We start from the raw sequence: 20386 nt of genomic DNA, 5'->3' as shown, positions 1-20386 counted from the left end.
GAGAGAGAGAGAGAGAGAGAGAGAGAGAGAGAGAGAGAGAGAGAGAGAGAGAGAGAGTCTCATGGTTATGTCCCATATAGCAGAGACAGAGATCCTGTGGCTGTGTATAGACTTGGGAATTGATTATGATTGTTCTTGGATCTACTGTAACTTATGTCCCTTGCTTGAACTGGGCATTTATGTTTTACTTATTATTATTATTATTATTATTATTATTATTATTATTATTATTATTATTATTATTATTATTATTATTATTATTATTATTATTATTATTATTATTATTATTATTATTATTATTATTATTTTATTATTATTATTATTATTATTATTATTATTATTATTATTATTATTTTTGTTTTAAAGTTTCATTATCATTATTATTTTATTATTATTATTATTATTATTATTATTATTATTATTATTATTATTATTATTATTATTATTATTATTATTATTATTATTATTATTATTATTATTTATTATTATTATTATTATTATTATTATTATATTATTATTATATTATTCGTAAGACAGAGATAATACTATTCGAATTGACTCAGCAAAGGCCCCATACATTGGCAAAGAAAAAGGAGAGTTAAGAGAGAGATATTTTTGTTTGTTCATTGACAGGGTTTATTTTAAGGTGAGATGTGTTACTTCCACTCATTTTCAACCTGGTTTATATATATATATATATATATATATATATATATATATATATATATATATATATATATATATATATATATATATATTGAATCGTGTTTGATACAAATATGGTACGAAAAGTGCTCGACATGTAGTACTGGAGCGAATTATTATTTTTTAAAATATTTACCACAATGTTTGAGGCAGTCTACATTAATGTTTCAGGCTTAATTTGCCATCGTCAGGACTGAGTTGTTTTGTTGACTGTTGTTGTTTCTTGAAGTGGTTCCGGTTTAAAGTTAATTAACAAGAATTTCCGCCGATGTGGACACGTTCCGTACATCTCACTTTTCGTGTTGAGTGTGGCTTCATGAGGGTGTTTGATTATAGTATATTTCTCTTCCAGGCATAATCTACATATATATATATATATATATTGCTTGCAGGCTGAGGGTACAGTACCAGGTCTGACCTATGACCTGATTCTTGGATTGATGAAGAAGGGAGATGTAGCTGATAGAGTTGATGTCTGTGAAACTTTGCTACGACTAGGGGGCAATAATGACTCAGAAGGTAGGCTGATTCATAGCTTATTTTTAGATTACATTGAATCTCTCTCTCTCTCTCTCTCTCTCTCTCTCTCTCTCTCTCTCTCTCTCTCTCTCTCTCTCTCTCTCTCTCTCTCTCTCTCTTTTTTTTTTTTTTAAATTTTATCTCTCCTTTTTCTGTTCCTTCGTCTTCTCATTTTCTGTTACTTTATAACAAGCAAATCATTGCTATATTACATGGCCCACCGTCCCAAAACGGTATTTTTCTAAAAATATAATTTATTGTCAAAAATGTGAAACTTGCAGTAGGTTTTTTTGTTTTATTGAAGAGATTATATATTCACATTTTCTCAAAGTTCATAAACCAAACTTTTCATATTTTTTTATCATTTAAGCTTTATTTTCACGTCTTTTCTTTTCTTCTTGATTTTAATCTTTTTTACTCTCACACAGTGGGTAAATACAACTTTGGAAAGATATTTATTTCTATTTTTGTTGGGTCCTCTCTATACAGAACTTATAATTCCAAGACCAGAGTCCTCTTTCAAGACCCTTTTCAAGTGTGCCTGTGACCTCAAGGTCATCCTGAGTCGTATTCCTAACCAGATCTACGACAGGAAACAGTTCCTTGAAACTATCAAGTAGGTGGCTTGTTTATAATTATGGCAAGACAAAACAGTTTGGATGCTAAATTTGAATTTATAGTTTTTAAAAAAATGAGATTTGTGTTAACCCACTCAATCCTAGAGATTTTGCTATTTTTCAAGATTAGAAAAAAAAATGTATTAAAAAAGCATGTACATAGATAGTTTTATTCAACTACCTTTAACATGTAAAATTTAAGAACATTAGCTTTGATACAATGCCTATAATTTGTTTCAGAAAATGTAATAAATAGGCATGGGGTAAAAGTAACCCGGGTAAACTACGGATATATAGTCGGTGTTAAAGGTTGAGTGAGTTAAGACATTTTTTTTTATTATTTGAGGAGAATGAATATATTTTCTTAATTGACAAAAACTGAAATTTCACATTTAGGTCAACGGCAAAAGTAAAGAAAAGTTGAAAGGAATGGATGTTTTGAGCATTACGTATTTACTTCCGTTTAGCCTATTTCTTCACCTTGGCTATTTATTTCCAGTCAACGTTCAGGATTGGCAAATATTCCTTAATTCCATAGCTACCTGTAGTACATGCCAAACAGACAAAACTGGTCATTTCTACAGTCAATTAGTATGTATCACAATATTTCGACACATTGAGGAAGGAATTGTCTTGCGACACCTGACAACGTGATGCATTTTTTGTCAATTGTTTGTTTTAAAATGATGGTCCGGATCTGTCTGCTGTTTGCCTAAGGTTATATAGGCCAGGTGGCTATGGTTCATCTTAATCGTTTGAGATTAGGGGCAAAACATACCTTATTAAAAATTTTTGAATACAAAATAAAACGCACTGAAATGTTTATTCTACTAGTTTTAATAAAATATGCGATAACTGATGTGAATTTTTAAAATTGTATGCACTGTATGTTGATTTAATAACCTGAGACGAATACTATATAAGTATAGTAGTTAAAAAGAAATTTATGTTAATAGCTTACCATGCATAGCAATAAGAGGTCACAGAGAAACTGTCAATTGGTTACATACACCGGCCCTTCATCATTATTCACCTACAGTGGTTGTTTGAACAAAAAAAAAAAAAAAAAAAATTGAGCTTTTATATAGCGCAAAATCCACTAAACATTCGTAAAGCGCTATACAGGGGTCCCTGGCCAACAGCAACATTTAACATTTAGGACAGGACGTGACGCCTGTTAGGCGATATTATACTTTTTTTCGGACAGAGACAACGCTGTTAACGACCAGGTACTCATTTTACACCTGAGTACGGTGAGAGAATGTGAGTAAAGAGCCTTCTCCAAGGACTCAACTATGCACCGAGCGAGGCTTGAACCCAGGACCTTCCAATCTGAAAGCGAGTGTCATACCACAAGACCTTATCGCCGCATAAGAGTGAATGTTTCAGAGATAAACTTTAATATTAATATTTTTTTAACCCTTGACATTGCTGCGACTACAATCTGTAAAGTGTCATTAAGTGCATTTAGAGATCCAACTCACTTTACTTTTAGTTTCAAAAAGATCCTAAGTATGTATGCGGCTTAAGAAAGTGTTGTCTACTTCTAAAAAGTTGTCATTCGGAGCCATTCGGCCCATGGAGCCAGAGTTTTTCCCAGTTTTTCTTTAGTGTGAAATGGACAATAGCAATCTCTTGTGACCCTTGGGATAGGTAGCTACTTGTAGTTGATCCCTAAGTACTGTCTGTCAGATCCAACAAAGCCAGTTAATCAATCACTGCTGGATGGACAGAGGGTCAGAAAGAAAATCTTTTTGACTTCCCAGATCGATCACAAGCCGTTTGTGTGTGAAACTAGTGCTCTATCAACTGAGCTGTTGGGCGTTCAGAAATAGAACTCGCTTTACTTTTCGTTTCAAAAAGATTACTCCATAAGTATTCAGTTTGGGAATGTGCCTCTACTTCTAACTATAGCATAATTGTAATTTATATTTGAGAGGAACACTTAAATGTATGTGTTAAGTTATTAGTTAAGTTATTCTCTAATATCTGTTGAAAAACGCGGTTGACAACTGATCACCCATCTGGCTGGAAAAAAAGAGTATGATTGCAAATATAATTTAATATTCATTATGCTGAATTTGAAAACGCATACCATTTTCAATATTCATTTTATTTTGATTAACCTTTTGTTTTTACACTTGTTAGCTTTATTTCACAAATGTAATGATCAATTAAGCACCTCTATGCAAATTGGTCACCGTATAGCAAGCTATTTTAGGACATGCTCTTACAGATGTGTACAATTTTCATTTTTCTTTTTTTTTTTTAGGGAAATAGCCAATTCCATAAAAATTCTGTTGGACGCTGTCAATCAAGTAATAACACAGATGCCTCCCTCTGAAAGTGGAAGCAAGCAGGTTGGTTACTGTTTTCATTATAAGTCCTTACTTGTTTTCTTTCTTTAATAATTTGATAATTAGAATGAATTTCGATGGAACAAAACATAAATAAATCATCACCCAATGGGATGACTATTTTTGACTTTTTGTTTTGTCAAAAGTTAAATACAGTCGAATGATCACAGGACTTATTTTAAAAAAATGAGAAATGGTATGTAAAACAAACCACCATTATTGCCTCACAATTAGATGCATCTATCATATGTTTTCTTTTTCTTTTTTTTTTTTTCTGAATGGATTTCATTTGAGTTTCAACACAGCTGTCCAAAATTACTTTGCTTTTTTTGCTGAAGTTATCAAGTAATGATGCTTACATTTTATTTCTTTTCTTTAGATTTTGGAAGAAAGGAAGAAAGAGTTTGTTCGGTATTCCAAGAAATTCAGTAACACTCTGAAGGAATACTTCCGGGACACCAACCAGTAAGTGAAACAAACCACCAACACCACCAGCACCAACAACAACAACAAGAACAACAATAACAACACCACCACCAACAACAACAACAATAACAACACCACCACCACCAACACCAACAACAATAACAACACCACCACTACCACCACCAATACCACCCCTAACACCAACACCACCAACAACAATAACAACAAATAGAGCAGTAGTATTAATAACAACATTAACAAAAACAACTACTAGATAACCAACAAAAATATCAATAATTGCTGGAATTTCAACAATGTCCTACGCCCTCTGTTCCCCTTTTGTCAAATTTTTTTCTCTTGTCATTATCATCATCTTTGTTATTGTCATTACAGTAGAGCATGAAAGTAACGTACTCGGAAATAGCGAGAACTCAGAAATAGCGAGTAAAATCTAAATCCCCGTTTTCTTCTCTTATTTGAGTCAATAAAATTAGCATGAAAGTAGCGAGTATGAAAAAGAGGTCAACTCGGAAATAACGAGCATTTCCTGCCCCAGCCTAGGACTTCGAACAAGTAAAGCAAAACAACAGACAAGGGCGATTTAAATATTTTTAGCCTAGCTTCTTTTCTTTTCTTATTTTTCGTTACGAGTAATATTACATAGTAGCCTAGTCTGTAGTTGTACATAGTAGGCGAAACAAATTTGGGTGGGGGTTGGGTGTGTGCGTGTGTATTGGGGGTGGGGATTCACCCAATGTGGTGCCACGCGACGCGCGAGGTAAGCACATGTCAACATGCCTCACTTCGCAGCATCGGTCAGCGAGAAGCATCGTTAACGAATGACACGATCAGCGAGAGAGGGGAACGTGGAACCATCATTTCAGTGGGTCAGTGATTGAGTGATGCGCTTGCTTACCTCATCAAACATGCCTAGTGCATACAAACACTCGCACACACACACACAAACACATACACGAAATCTTGATGGAAATGGAAGGGGTGGGTTTTAGGGGTGGATCAACTTCAACCCGTGACCATCATTACGTAGTTAACGAAGGCCGTGTTCAACCCCGCCCCCACCCAACTTTATGTTTCTAATGCAACATCGTGACTCTGAAAATGTGCTGGATTCTCTTGTTAATGTTGAGCAACAAATTCAAGTGATGCTACAAGATTCCAAAAAACAATCCTCTATTACTATTACCGATTTTTATAAACCCAGTCCGTGTCACTAGATCAACTTCAAATCAGTGTGAAGAGAGATAGAGAGAGAGAGAGAGAGAGAGAGAGAGAGAGAGAGAGAGAGAGAGAGAGAGTCTGTTTGAATTTAATATAGTATGCATACTTCTATGTTCTTGTTTTTTCTAGTCATGATTTTACTTGAAATAAAATTTAAAAAAAAAACAAAAAAACACCCAAAAAAAAAAAACAAAAAAAAAAAAAAAAACAAACAAAAAAAAAACATTGTGAAGAAATTGAAATAGGGGCGACAGCTTTTACTCGAATTACACACTCAAGGGAAATAACCAGTAATATTATAATCTTTTCTTCCACCGGCCGAGTGACCTTTCCTGGCAACTCGGGAATAGCGAGAACTCGGAAATAGCGAGTAATCAGGAGTGGACCCGTCAAACTCGCTATTTCCGAGTTCCACTGTATTATCATCATCATCATTTTTAGTAGTAGTAAAGAAATCAGTTTATTGTAAAATGACTTCATTGTTTTTTTTGTTTTTTTTTGCCTTTCACCAGAAACCAGAACGTTTTTATGAGTGCCAATTATCTCATCCACCAAACCAATCTCATCCTGAAGACTGTCAAGCAAGAATGCTGTTAGGCTGTTAGGTTATTATTGACACACGTATTTCATCTATTGACACGTGTATATCATCTATTGACACGCGTATATCATCTATTGACACACGTGTTTCCCACTCCCATAACTACTACCGCAACATTAACCCTTTTATGGCGAGACTAAATTTCTTTAAAATTATAATCTTTCCCATTGTTTATCCGGTTAAATCTTATTTTACCAAGACAGTAGTAATTTGGGATACAACAAAAGGCTTTTGTCGACCCTTGAGCTTCATTGTGTTGCCTCTTTCTTCGCGAAAATGGCAAGATTTTGTATCAGGTTAGAGCTCAATTGAACTTGTCGTACAAAGGGTTAATAATAAAGAGTTTTTCTTTTTTTATTTGCTTTTTAATTAATTTTTTTTGGGTATTTTTATGAGTATATTTCAGTTCCAACACAAAGTGTAATTCAAAGGTTGTAATATCATTCTCTCTAAATGGATTAGAGAAACAATTTTTGTTGTTGTTGTCAGTAGTAATAATAGTGCTACAAGTTTGTGATATTAATATAGGTAATTTTACATTGAGAGAGTATGGTATTCATTTTGGATCAAATTTTCAAAAATATCATACAGAGAATATTGCACCACTCTCCATTATCTCATCGTTTACCCTTTCCCCGTTAACTCATTCAATCCTAGAGATTTTTGCTATTTTTCAAAACTGGACAAAATAATGTATTAAAAAATGAGCATGTGCATAGATAGTTTTATTCAACTATCATTAACATGTAAAAATTAAAAACATTAGCTTTGATATTACGCCTATAAATTGTCTCAGAAAATTTAATAAATAGGCATGGGTAAAGTAACCCTGATAAACTACGGATATAGTCGTGTAGTGTTAGGGTTAGTGAGTTAAAACTATGATTTCTCTATTTCCACCCATGAAGATTGTTTTTATTGATTATATAAATTTAAAAGGCATGCTCTATGTATTTTTATCTTTTTTTTTTTTTCATTGTGTCCACCGTCGATTTGGCAATCAGGAGAGATAAAAATGACTGTTTTTGTGTAAGGAATTGACCCTGGCATGTCCCAGGATATTCTGTTTTGATTAGTTAGTTATTTAAAACAAAGATAGACTACATGAGGATATAGCTCTAAATTTAGATTAGTAGAAGGTTAAAGTAGTCCAAACATGCTGCCATTGTGGGTTATTACGGTTGTATGGCCTTTAGGGTATCGCGTCTTAGGTTTTGAAAGTGGGTCACTGTGTTTTTTTTTATTTCTTACACACTTTTCAAGAGATCCATAATTGTGTGCAGTGAGTATCTAGATATGGGTTTTTAGGCTGGAGATAAAGATAAGGGAGTAAATCTGACTCGTGAATGAACAACACAAAAATGTTTATTTTGTGTTGTTCATTCATGAGTCAGATTTATTCCCTTTATCTTTATCTCCATTTTATTAAATCATTTAGGCACCTCTATTTTTAGTTTTATAGGCGTCACATTTAGTATATTCCTTATTTGACTTCAAGTGATTGTCATCATGATTTATTTACAGATGTAGGAGTCAATCTATTTAATGAAAACAAAAGAAATATGTTCATATTTATTCTTTTCATCATGATCATTATTTCACGTTTATTAACTTCACATTTTATTATTTCAAATGTTGGATTAATTTATGTTTTCGATACTGGACTATATTTAAATTTGCATACTTAAAATTTAACTAACATTTTTAATTAGATGTGAGTTATTAAAATTCAGATGTAATAATGTAGGAGCATTTTTTATACTTGTCTTTGTGAATGAATTTCTTTCAATCCAACTAAATTATTGATCAAATTTTCTCTTGACTCGCATGTACTATAAAATATCATCTCTTCTCGCACCTTCTCCATGGTTCTTGATGCGTATTCGTGAGTCTATCTGGATGAGATAAATAATTGAATTCTTTTGAGATATCCTTCCATTTGTTTCTTGAGAGATACATCACTAGAATACTTAGTGTTTGAAAGAACTTTGCAATTATTGATGCCTTTGAACCTTGCTAATAATAGATGCTTGTTGATGACCATTGCTGACCCCCCCCCCTCCCTGTCAACACATCACTTTGGACCCCCCCCCCTAGCGATGTATTGTGAAGTCTAGCTGTGTATTCTATTTACTAGTGATTACACATATTTTATAGATAGGTAGCCATTTTATTTTGAGGGATGGCAATTACTCCGTAATGGTTTGTCACTTTTTCTATAGTATATTTCATATGATTTAAATAGTTTTGTGTTAAGCTTTAGCCTTTCGTTCATACTCACTCATATCAAATATGATCTTATAAATAATCGTGTAATGTCTCTTAATAGGCTTCAACAGTCATGACGTCAATTCCCTCGTAATGATGCATGGTAACTTAGTAACTGGCTCTAAACTATCGGAACAATGGCGGATGCCCTTATGAAATATTTCTCCGACGATCATAAAAGTGTATCCAGAATAGAAAAACATAACATATGATGCTGTTTTGACTTATATACATTCTGATCACATGACATATGGAAAGTTCTTGCCGGCATAAAGAATAAAAAGTACCGATTTTATTTTTGTTCAGAACAATGCTACTCGCCGTTGCTGGGCAACGTGACACAAGACTATTGAATCCAATTAAGAAACAAGGGAACTTGTTTTTAATTGTCAAAATATTATAATATATGAGGAAACACGATATTGGAAACGTTTCATCAGCTGCTGCTTGAAATATTCGTTGATTGAAAGCTGCCATTGAATATTTTTCTTGATCTGAACAGTTGCTTACAACAACAAATGAAATGATATTCTTGGCACCATTCTTCTCACCACATTTCCATAAACTGACATTATTTCGTTTTTGTTACTTTGTGATTGTGTTGACATTTTGACAGTGTGGCTATGTGGTCTAGTGGTATGACACTCGCTTTCGGATCGGAAGGTCCAGGGTTCGAGCTCTTTACTCACATTCTCTCACCGTACTCAGGTGTAAAATGAGTACCTGGCCGTTAACAGTGTTGTCTCTGTCCCAAAAATGTGTAATATCGCCTGACAGGGGTCATGTCTCGTCCTACATGTTATGTGTTGCTGTTGGCCAGGGACCCCTTGTAAAGCGCTTTGAGCACGTTTAGTGGATATTGCGTTATATAAAAGCTGGGTTTTTTTTTTGTTTGTTTTTTTCTGCAAAATCCTCCTAAATAATCACATCATCATCATTCAAATTCAAGTTCTTTTTCGGGTGTTTTATTTCATGTAGTGGTATTTTGCAATGAAAGTAGACCTCTTTGTTAGCTGCACGTCAAGTGATGAATTTGTTTTGTTGGTATACATCTCCAGACTGTTTTGTGATACTGTCTGTTAGAAGCTGTGGACTGTCAAAAGTATTAAACAAGAATGAGTATAACAGCTTCAAAAAAGAACAAAATACCAAACATGGAACGTTTCGGGATCAAAACCCTTCTTCAACCAATAACAAAAAAAAACAAACAAAAAAAACAATAAAAAAAAAAACATAAATACCTACATTTCTTAAAAACCCAGATAAGACAGCTGAGAAAAAAATAAAAGAATTGCTTTTTTTTTTTCTCTGCCATCTTCATCCTTATATGGGATTTTAAGTAATATGTTTATATTTTTATTGTTTTTTTTGTTGTTGTTGGCTGAAGGTTCCTTTCCATCTGTGGTGGTTTGTTCTTTTTTTTAAAAGCTATTATATTCATTTTTGTTCATTAACTCATTATTTTATAATCATATGACAACTCAGTGTATTGAACACATTCCATTCATATCATTACCTGGTGGAGAACGTCATCACCACTCTCGCCTACTTAACTTACTCAGACACCGTTTGAAAAAAAAAAAAAAAAAAAAATTTCAATAAATTAAAAAATGATATATCTATGTTGATATAATAATGTATTTATTGATTTAGCGTGATGCTGGAGTTTGTGTGAACAAATGTTTTTTTTTATACTTTTTCTTTTTCTTGCGCATTGATTAAGCTTGGATGGATTGTAGGTAATCGTCGGCAATTTATTTCAGTAAATTAAAATTCTTATAAAATGCATGTGTACAAATGATGCATATGGGTGGGATTATTCCTCTGATTCACAGATTTCCGCGAAAACAATCACATTCTGATCCTCGGATATCATATTTTGTGTTATCGGTCCGTAGAAAAGGACTTGGGAAGATGGCATGAGAGTTGCTCTTTTTCTGTTGTGATGTTGTGTTCTCTGCAAGACTTTCGTCTGAAATTGTGTCTAATGGCAAATTTTCTTTGGAGTCTCGGCTCTGATTAGTGTTATTGTCCCAGGATTAGGAAATAAATTTTATTCAGCAAGAAGCAACTTTTTTAGACTTTGTTTTCACTACGGTAACAGTAAGAGAGGTTTGTCAATAAAGGTGACTCGAGCTTCATTGCAGTTCAAGTTATGTTTACTATTGCTGCTGCTGTTGGAAACATCAGGATGCCGTGTAGGTTACAGTAAAATCAACCCCTCCCCCCTGTCAAGGGTTTAAGTCGGCCTTTGATTCAATACTTGTGCTGTTCGTGCCCCTTATTGACACTTGACTTATACATAATAAAGCCAAAAAAAAAAAAAAACTGATCCGGTTTCCGAACGCCATCAAGATTGTTCCAAGTCACGTATTGTCCACAGCCCCCTCCCCGAAACATTTTGATTTTTTCTTTCTTCAAAATCATGTTTTTGTGTGTGTTTAAATAGTAACCATGGTGCATACATACAAAGGATTTCACTAATAATTATGTATTTATTACTTGTTTTTGAAATTGTCATGGAAATGGTAATAACATTGTAGGTGTACTTGCATCATCTGACATGACATTCTGTCACAGCCTGGACTGGTCGGTATATAATTGGATGTCTTTTGGATGTGTTGATATTTTATTGTATGTGAACGTTCATTGTGATATGATAAGTTAAAAGCCACAAATATATTATAATGTATCTTGAATATAATCTATTTAAGTACCTATTAAAAAAGTTTGTATTTTATACTTTGTGTTTTGATTCATTTTCTTTATTTTTTTAATTGTATTAAATTGTAACTTATTTATTATGGGATCTCTGGTTGGGTTTTTTTTTCATCTCCCATAGTGGGCAGGAGATCACTTGCTGTGTCTCCTATCCCCCTATATCTCATCTCCAAGTTGGTTTCCGTCTTTGTTTAGAATGGGATAACTTTATATTGTCCTTCTGACCTTCGCTTGGAGGGAAACGGTCAAATTCAAATGTATCGTTTATAGTTTTGGGAGATGAAAATAGTAATTTCCAATTGTAGTAATTTACCACGTGCCAAGAGTGAGTACCATCATGTCACTTTTTCAACATCCCATCAAGGTTGTTTGTTTTGTTTTGTTTTTAAGGGTTTTACGGCGCTTGCAACTCAGTTAGGTCATATCAGTATCAGCACCAGTAAAAATAAAAAGGAAGAAAATGGGATAGTAAAGACATTCTAGACGTGCAATTAAAAGAACTTCAGGAAAAGGAAAAAGTAAGACAAAGGGGAATGATCCAAAACTATAGGGAAAAGATGTAGATTTCAAGAGCACACTATCAGTGTACCTAGTTTGAGATCACCTAAAAGTCTCACCCAGACACCAGCACAAGATCCCAATAAGATTATTTATTGTTGGAGCCGTGCGAATTTAAAGCTATCATTATCAATACTCATACTATTATTTACATTGAGCAAAACAAAAGACAATGCCCTGAATTTGTTTTTATTTTTGTTTATTCCTACAATCTCTCTCTCTCTCTCTCTCTCTCTCTCTCTCCCTCTCATTCACTTTTCTCTCTCTCTCTCTCTTGTTCACTTTTTTTTTTCTCTCTCTCCCTCTCTCATTCACTTGTTCTCTCTCTCTCTCTCTCTCATTCACTTGTTCTCTCTCTCTCTCTTTCCACCTCCTCATTCCAACTCCATCTTTCATTCATATGACCCGCCGATGACACAAATTCTCTAGAAACCACAAAATGACAATACTATGACAAATAAATAAGTACCACGTTCTGATAGAATTTTCCAGAACCCCATCCAATAATTAACCCATATCAGTCTCTTATTATACCAGGTTGAACGAGAAAAAGAAACTGCAACTAAATTTGGAGATGTTGACATTTCAGTTAAAATTTAAATTAAATCTAATTTTATTGAAAGGTATGAAATGAAACAAATTTTTTGTTACTAAATCTTTAGAAGGTCTCAAGCGCTCAGTTGGTTACAAGCAAAGAGACAGAAAAAAAAAAAAATAATTTAAAGTAAGCTTTTACATAGGTAGCGCAATATCCACTAAATGTGTTCAAAGCGATTTAAAACAAGGGGTCCCTGGCGTTAATAATGGTATCATTTTATTTTTTGGTTCCATCTACCTTCTTTTCCCCTCACTTTCATGTATTTTGTCATCAAATTGTGTGATTTATTGGCGTAAGCCTAAGATTAAATAAACTTTGAAAACTAAAGTTTAATATTATTGAGTACCATTTAATTCATTCTACAAGGAAAATGAATATTGTGTTTTGAAATTAATCTTTAAAAATTAAGTTACTGAATTTTTGTCATTTTGACTCAAATAATTTATTACAGCGAGTTCATTCCGACATAATAAATTGAGTTTGTTTCTTAAAATGAGCTATTATATAGCACAATATCCACTAAACGTGCTCAAAGCGTTTTACAAGGGGTCCCTAGCCAACAGCAACATTTAACATGAAGGATGGGACATGACGACTGTTATGCAATATTACAATTTTTTTTTCGGACAGAGAAAACGCTGTTGACAGCCAGGAACTCATTATACACCTGAGTACGGTGAGTACACCTGAGAGAATGTGAGTAAAGAGTCTTTTTCCAAGGACATGATTATGCGCTGAGCGAGGCTCGAACCCAGGACCTTCCGATCCGAAAGCGAGTGTCATACCACTAGACTACATAGCCGCAGGTCTCATCTGGATCTGAATTTGGATCTGTTTGGTCTAGTGGAAAGTAGTTTGCCATAGACTAGCATCCAATTCAACTGGATAAACTCTGGCTCCATGAGTCTTCTGAATATTGAATAACTTTTTTTTTCTCCAAAATTCTTCTGAACAAATTCCTTTGCTTTAGTTTCATAGTAGAAATATTTTCAATTTCAATTTCACATTTTCCTGCTGAAAGGTTGCTCAAGACTCAAATAAGAGCTGAATATACAATCCAGAATTCTATATTTTGATGGATGCAGTAAAACATTAACTCACTCAACCCTAACACCGACTAAGTCTGTAGTTAACCCGAGTTACTTTTACCCCATGCCTATTTATTATATTTTTCTGAGACAGATTATATGCGTATTATCAAAGCTAATGATGTTAATTTTTACATGTTAATGGTTGTTGAATAAAACTATATAGGCACATGCTTATTTTTTAATACATTTTTTCCAGTTTTGAAAAGTAGCAAAAATCTTAAGGATTGAGTGAGTGAAAACATGGAAATTCTTCAAGTTGTACTTTCCATATTTCTAATTCTGTTACTTTTGTTGACGACTGCTAACCCAAACAATAGTATACAATCACTTTTTCTTACAAGCTTGAATATGAAAATAAACTTTTCAGTAGAGACTGAATCTTATAACATGAACGTGCAACAGAAATTGACATATGAAGATTGGACGTGAATTCCTAAAGAAGGTGTTCTGTAGGCCATCATCACATCACTGCTAATAGTGGAGCAGAGTGCATATCTTCTTGGTTCTATCTATACTATTCTCCAATGAATCATTTGTCAGGTCAAAGTCTAACTTCTACGTCATGGCACAAGACTGAAAGGCTAGAGCTCAGGTGGTCGCTGGTTCGGATAAGTTAGTAAGTCAAGTCAAAGTAAGATTGTCGTCCATCTTGTTGTGTCATGAATCCACAGCTTCTGCCTCGTACGTTGTTCCCTCTTGTTCAAGTCTGCAGGTTTTACGAGAAATTGCTTGCTCTGCGAGTTCATCAGCTGTTGAGGAATGCAAATGAGATTTTCTTTTTTTAATGGTGATATCTAACTTTACACTGGATTTCTTATTTGATAACAACAGCGACTTTCCTCCCCCCCCCCCCCCCCCCCCCCAAAAAAAAAAAAGAAAAAAAAAGACCCAAAATAAAACGTGTATCATATCCACTAAATGTTCTTGTGGCCCTTTACAAAAAGGTGACAAGCCAACACCAACACTATCATGCCAGCGGACACATCATATCTCTGAGGTGCAATTACAAACTTTTCCTTTTCAATAAAAAAAATGTTTAAAATGGAGCTTTTATATAGCGCAATATCCACTAAACATACTCAAAGCGCTTTACAAAGGGTCCCTGACGAACAGCAACACGTAACAAGTAGGAATAGACATGACGCCTGTTGCTGTTAGGCGATATTACAATTTTTTTTCGGACAGAGACAACACTGTTAACTACCAGGTACTCGTTTAACACCTAAGCCTAAGTACAGTGAGAAAATAAGAGTAAAGAGCCTTTTCCAAGGACTCAACTATGCAATGAGAGAGGCTCGAACCCAGGACATTCCGATCCGAAAGCAAGTGTCAAACCACCAGACCACATAGCCGCATAGTGCTGTTGCCAGTCAGGTACTCATTTTACACTTGAGTTTGCTCCTTTTCCAAGGACTCACCTTTGCATCCTCCAAATCAGGACTCATACCACAGGGACCTACAAGTCAAAATGCAATTAACCAGTATAATTTTTGACCAATCAAAACTTAAAATTTGTGACACACCCTCACACGTGCTCGGACAAACATATTTGGTTGTTTATAAACAGTAACATGAATGAAATAGCCCTCTCTCTGATCATTGTTATTGTCTTTATACCGTCAAATGGGTGACTAGTTATCACACGATTTTCTCGATCAAATTTTAAACGGTTACATTTATACAAAGTTTTCTGTGTTAGTTCTATAGATAGTTCGAAGATGACGTCACTCAGGTCTTTGTTATTGTTTCTTTGCCATCCGCGTTTATGAGTTAGGCTCACTGAACTGTTTTAACCAGACTATAAACGTTCATGGATACATACAATTTTGTGTGTTGGTCCCTTATACTTCCGAATGGCATTGTTATGAGCTTCTTAGCCAAGCGCATACTATCTATTGACCAAGCGGTTGAACAGTGGGTAATTTATTTAGACACATACCATCGATAGTAAAACCTGTGTAGTTTGCTGTGTCTACCAATCACTATCATTGTTTACATTATGCTGTCATCTGCATTTTTTGCCAAATTGGGACCTAAAATTTGCCAAAATTTGCCCAAAAAACCCCCAAAATTTGCCAAGAAATTTGCCAAAAAGACCTAAATTTGCCAAAACATTTGCCGAGGAGAACTAAGCGTTTCAGTAAAAATTAACACGCGATACAGAAAAAAAAATATATAAAAGACAATTTATTACATTTAAGGAGGCTACATTATGAATAGCGTTGTTACAAAGATTTTAAAGTATCATTATCTGTAGAGAGTAGCTTCTCTTGGTTTGGGTCCAGGCAAAGCTGCAACATTTCTCAAGTTCCGCACTTTTTTTTTCGTTATTTTGTTTTCGCTTCTTTTTTTTCCCCAACATTTGCCACGCGATTTGCCAATTTTCCCAAAATTTGCCACGATTTGCCAAATTTGGGAAATTTGCGGATCGCCCTTATATTTGCGGCCGCAAAAAATGCAGATGACAGATTATGACAATTGTCCAAGAGGCGTGGTTATCTACCTGTGAATTGTCATGAACTTAAAAAGACTTAACCATGCAGCAAATCTCAGATACAAAAAACCCACAGGTTTTGGTTTACAAAGAAACTCCAGACAGCAGTTATTTTGCCACATTGGTGTATTCTATGTATTTGGGTATCGTTGTTGTTATTGTTTGCTCTTTCACTTTCATTCAATTTGATTCTTCTCTGTGCCAGTAGCGCATGGCCTGCTACGAAAAAATTGGTAATGAAAATAGGTGACTGAATAGACTAGTTCAAATATATGAAACGAACATCATCTTTGTAACAAACCATTATTTCACTAAAACTAAAGGGAGGCCTTTAGAAAGCTCCTACATCCCCAGTATTCTTGTTTTTTATAATGTTCTAGTAGGGGGTTTGGGAGGGGGGGGGGGGGGGGGGGGGACTTTTTTTTAAAAAAGCCTCCCTCCTCCCAAACCCCCTACTAGAACATTATTAAAAAAATTTCCCCCTTCCCAAACCCCCTAGTAGAACAAGAATATTGGAGATGTAGGAGCTTTCGGAAGGCCTCCCAAATTAAAATAATATTTTTACATCGTTACAATTTTAAATGATAAATGTTTGTCGATGGGCATGGGCCATGGCCACGACAACATTGGACAAACCTGATGATTTCCTTTTATTTCCTTCTGAGTCCACAACTTTTATACTTGAATCGGTCACTGGTTCATAACTGGCGGGAGGGGGCACTGCGTTGGTTTTGTAATCTATAACTTGATCACTGTCGCTATCTAAAAGTTTGAGATTTGTTGATTGATCCCAGTCTATTTCCTTCTTGCGATCAAGATTTAAGAATGTTGGGTTGCTTTTATTTCCAAAACAATCACGTGCTGATGGCAACTTCTGAACCACCGGTTCTTTTGGGGTTAAAGAAGTGTTTGAAGAAACATTTTCATCACTGTCATCATTTGTTTCTTCCTTCTGGCTACCGCTACTGCCATGATGAGTATGGTGATGTTGTGATAAGGATGCCGACTGATCATCGTCTGATGAGTTTTCTGAGTCTGAATCAAGGTCGCTTTCGTTCAGATCTTTAAAATATCGAGATAAAGGATACCCTTTCTTAGAATTTGATTTTAATCCCATCTTTTTCTGCAGTATCAAGGAAGTATCTGAGAAGTCAGAGAGTGAGAGAAAGCTACAAGTTTGCCAAAAATCAAATTGTAAACACACCAACCAGCACAGGGCATAGAGATAAGAGTTATCGTTCTTGAAAATGTAAATTGTTACTGACATAGTTTTATTAGCTAAGTTATTATGTGACTAATCATACTGTAGAGTTGATGAGTTTGGAGATACCGACGATGGTAGAAGCCGTCTATGGTTTTTGGAGTTACTAGCTGTAGTTAAATCTGCGATTGTTTTGGTTATAGTTCGTTGTCATAGATGAAAAATAAACACAAGGAAATGCGAATTTTATCATTGCATCATTTTATCATAATCATATATTTCAGTATATATTATAATGATATATTTTTATACCTGGGGCATCTACATTAAGTTTAAAAACACATTAGCCCCCACTCCCACCCCCCTTTCCGCAACCCACAGAATGAGAGAGAGAGAGAGAGAGAGAGAGAGAGAGAGAGAGAGAGAGAGAGAGAGGAGAGAGAGAGAGAGAGCACTATAATCCGTATTTTGATTTACCACGAGAGCACTTTCGTATTCTGAGAAAACATTTTTTTTTTTCATTTTCGTTTTGGCCAAAACCTTTTTACTTTAAATCTCAATCGATTAAAAATTTAAAACGGCCACCAACTTTTCAGAAAGACTCAAACTTGAAACGCCATGAAAGCCCCGGGGTTGAAACCTTTGGCGAATTGGGTTATTCTAATAGATCACCAATTTGATGTAAAACGCTTCTGGATCAAATTTATTTATTTATTTATTTATTTATTTATTTATTTATTTATTTATTTATTTATTTATTTATTTATTCATTTATTTATTTCTTTCTTTCTTTCTTTATTTATTTATTTATTTTTGTACGGGACTGTCTCAGTCGGTGCTAAAAAAATATACAACAACAACAACAACAACAAAGAACAAAACAAAAAGAAAACAAAACAAAAAACAAAAAACAAACACCAGCAACAATAAACGTTATTATCATCTTCATCTTCATCATCATCATCATCATCATCATCATCATCATCATCATCATCATCATTATTATGATCATCATTTTTACAAATAATTAAATTGCTTACGTGGATTTTCATTAAAAAAATTATTTTAATCTGGAATTTTGAAACGGAAATTATGTCTTTCAACAGCTTCTACAGTTCTATTGTCGTATTCGGCTTTGACGTCAATGATTTCATTATTGTCAGCCTTCAACAATATCATAAGATTATCTCAAAACCAGGGGCGTGGATATATTGGTTGATTTGGCGCCTGGCACCACATCCATCTTTTAAAAACGGAGTACAGCATTTAAAAAAAAAATAATACTGAGAAATGTGACTCTTCGCCTCAAAACGGTTTTAAGTCGGGTTGGTTAAGATGTTGAAAATTGAACTTATAGGCAGAAATATCAGACTTGTGTTGAGTTTGTATGTTTTATTGAGGAGAATGGATCCCATATTTTAAGGTGCTAACGCCAACAATTTATATTTTTGACCAGTTTAACATTTAATTCAGATTTTAAGCATCTGGTTCGTTCCGACTTAATACCGTTTTGAGACGATGGGTCACAAATGGTATATACCGCCTCTTACTTATTTGAGTAAGTCTTGTCCTTAATTTTTTTTTCTTTCTTTTATATTTAACAAATAAAGCATGTTTTAAAGTCATTTTCCTCGGATTCTGGCACCACTTTATACTGTAAGCACGCCACGCCACTGCTCAAAACGGTATTATGTCGGGGTGAACGGATACTTAAAGATCTGAACAAGCGTGTATGAAAGTTGCCAGACGAAGCAATAAAGAAAACTACAAGAAAAAAAATCCCTAACAAATCATTTTTTTGTTTGTTTTTGTTTATTCATATTAACAACGACACTACCACATTATTTCGATCTCATTCGTCTGTAGTGTTTCATTCATCCTGTTTTGTTGATAGAAGAAGGGAAACTCGAAACGTCCATTTCATCCGTTTTTTGTATATTATTAAATTGAAGCTTGCATTCAATTTCACATTGTTATTTATTATTTCTTCGAGCTTTGAGCAGCACCATTTACATTTTTTTCAGAAGTCAGGGAACCTGTGCACAAGGGAAGATGGGAAGTTGACAGCTCTGGTAAACTCAAATTTCATTTTTTCCCCATGATAAGTTTATTCATATTTCAGCGTGAGGTTCACTCCGATATCATAACAGATTGATGCAATGTGTCACATACATGTATATGTGTACTCTGTCACAAAACTTAAATTAAATTAATTAATTTTTTATTATTTTTTTTGTGAGGATATGTGGTCTTATGGTTTGACACTCGTTTTCGGACCGGAAGATCCTGGGTTCGAGCTTCGCTCAGCGCATAATTGATTAAGCCCTTGGAAAAGGCTCTTTACTCACTTTCTCTCACCGTACTCAGGTGTAAAATGAGTACCTGACCGTTAACAGCGTTGTCTCTGTCCGAAAAAAAAAATCTATAATATAGCCTAACAGGCGTCATTTCTCGTCCTACACGGTAAGTGTTGATGTTGGCCAGAGACCCCTTTTAAAGGACTTTGAGCACGTTTTGTGGATTTTGCGTTATATATAATATATATAAAAAAGATAATTTAAATTTGAAGCGCATGGAGTCCATAATGGAGTAAAAATGATCGTTTTTCTACGGGATTTTTAATAGTGGTTGGTAGCTCAGACTCTGGTCATATACACAAGTCGATGAAGCAATGCTGGAATACTAAGTTAATCGGATTTATACAGATCAAGAGCAGATTAAGTATAGTGTGTGTGTGGTTGTGTGTGTTTGTGTGTGTTGTGTGTGTTTGTGTGTGTGTGTGTTTCTTTGTCTCTCTCTCTCTCTGTCTCTGTCTCTCTCTCTCTCTCTGTCTCTCTCTCTCTCTCTCTCTCTCTCTCTCTCTCTCTGTGTGTGTGTATATGTGTTATAATATGTGCCTATGACCTGTAGTCTAACTGGCTTTTGTGGTGTTGGGCTCTGGTGATAATAATAATAATAATCTCTATTGTTGTGGATTATCGACTAAATACG

General features: G+C 34.5%; 2 protein-coding genes across 3 annotated transcripts in view; one reads left to right on the top strand and one right to left on the bottom strand.

Moving 5' to 3' along the window:
- Positions 1 to 11472, top strand: part of LOC144981131 (programmed cell death protein 10-like) — a 13843-nt gene extending 2371 nt beyond the window's left edge. The window contains exons 4-8 of the mRNA XM_078929278.1: positions 1098 to 1224; positions 1714 to 1840; positions 4114 to 4201; positions 4578 to 4663; positions 6376 to 11472. Coding sequence (XP_078785404.1) covers positions 1098 to 1224; positions 1714 to 1840; positions 4114 to 4201; positions 4578 to 4663; positions 6376 to 6460 — 513 coding nt within the window. The 3' untranslated portion in view covers positions 6461 to 11472. The remainder of the gene's footprint in view (positions 1 to 1097; positions 1225 to 1713; positions 1841 to 4113; positions 4202 to 4577; positions 4664 to 6375) is intronic.
- Positions 11473 to 12193: 721 nt separating this feature from the next.
- On the bottom strand, positions 12194 to 17401 carry LOC144981132 (uncharacterized). 2 transcript variants are annotated; one of them, XR_013647016.1, is made up of 3 exons: positions 16831 to 17401; positions 13130 to 14449; positions 12194 to 12766 (listed from the first exon to the last, which is right to left on the bottom strand). XR_013647016.1 is itself a non-coding variant. In XM_078929279.1 (2 exons), exons 1-2 carry the CDS (start codon positions 17309 to 17311, stop codon positions 14358 to 14360), a joined length of 573 nt encoding a protein of 190 aa, XP_078785405.1. In that variant the 5' UTR covers positions 17312 to 17401; the 3' UTR covers positions 12194 to 14357. The 2 variants fall into 2 exon arrangements, 1 of the variants encoding a protein (XP_078785405.1); XM_078929279.1 differs by having other exon boundaries at positions 12194 to 14449.
- Positions 17402 to 20386: the final 2985 nt, after the last annotated feature.

Source organism: Berghia stephanieae, chromosome 10 (assembly GCF_034508935.2).
Source record: "Berghia stephanieae isolate SIO BIC M18660-M18661 chromosome 10, UCSD_Bste_1.3, whole genome shotgun sequence".
Taxonomy (NCBI): Eukaryota; Metazoa; Mollusca; class Gastropoda; order Nudibranchia; family Aeolidiidae; genus Berghia; species Berghia stephanieae.
Note: the sequence above shows the minus strand (reverse complement) of the source record. Positions and strands in the feature narration are given on the sequence as shown.

Coding starts and splice junctions, on each gene's coding strand:
- LOC144981132 (XM_078929279.1), bottom strand. CDS start 17,311: ATGGGATTAAAATCAAATTCTAAGAAAGGGTATCCTTTATCTCGATAT. Junction 14,450..16,830: donor AAATAAAAGGAAATCATCAG/GTTTGTCCAATG, acceptor ATTCCTCAACAG/CTGATGAACTCGCAGAGCAA.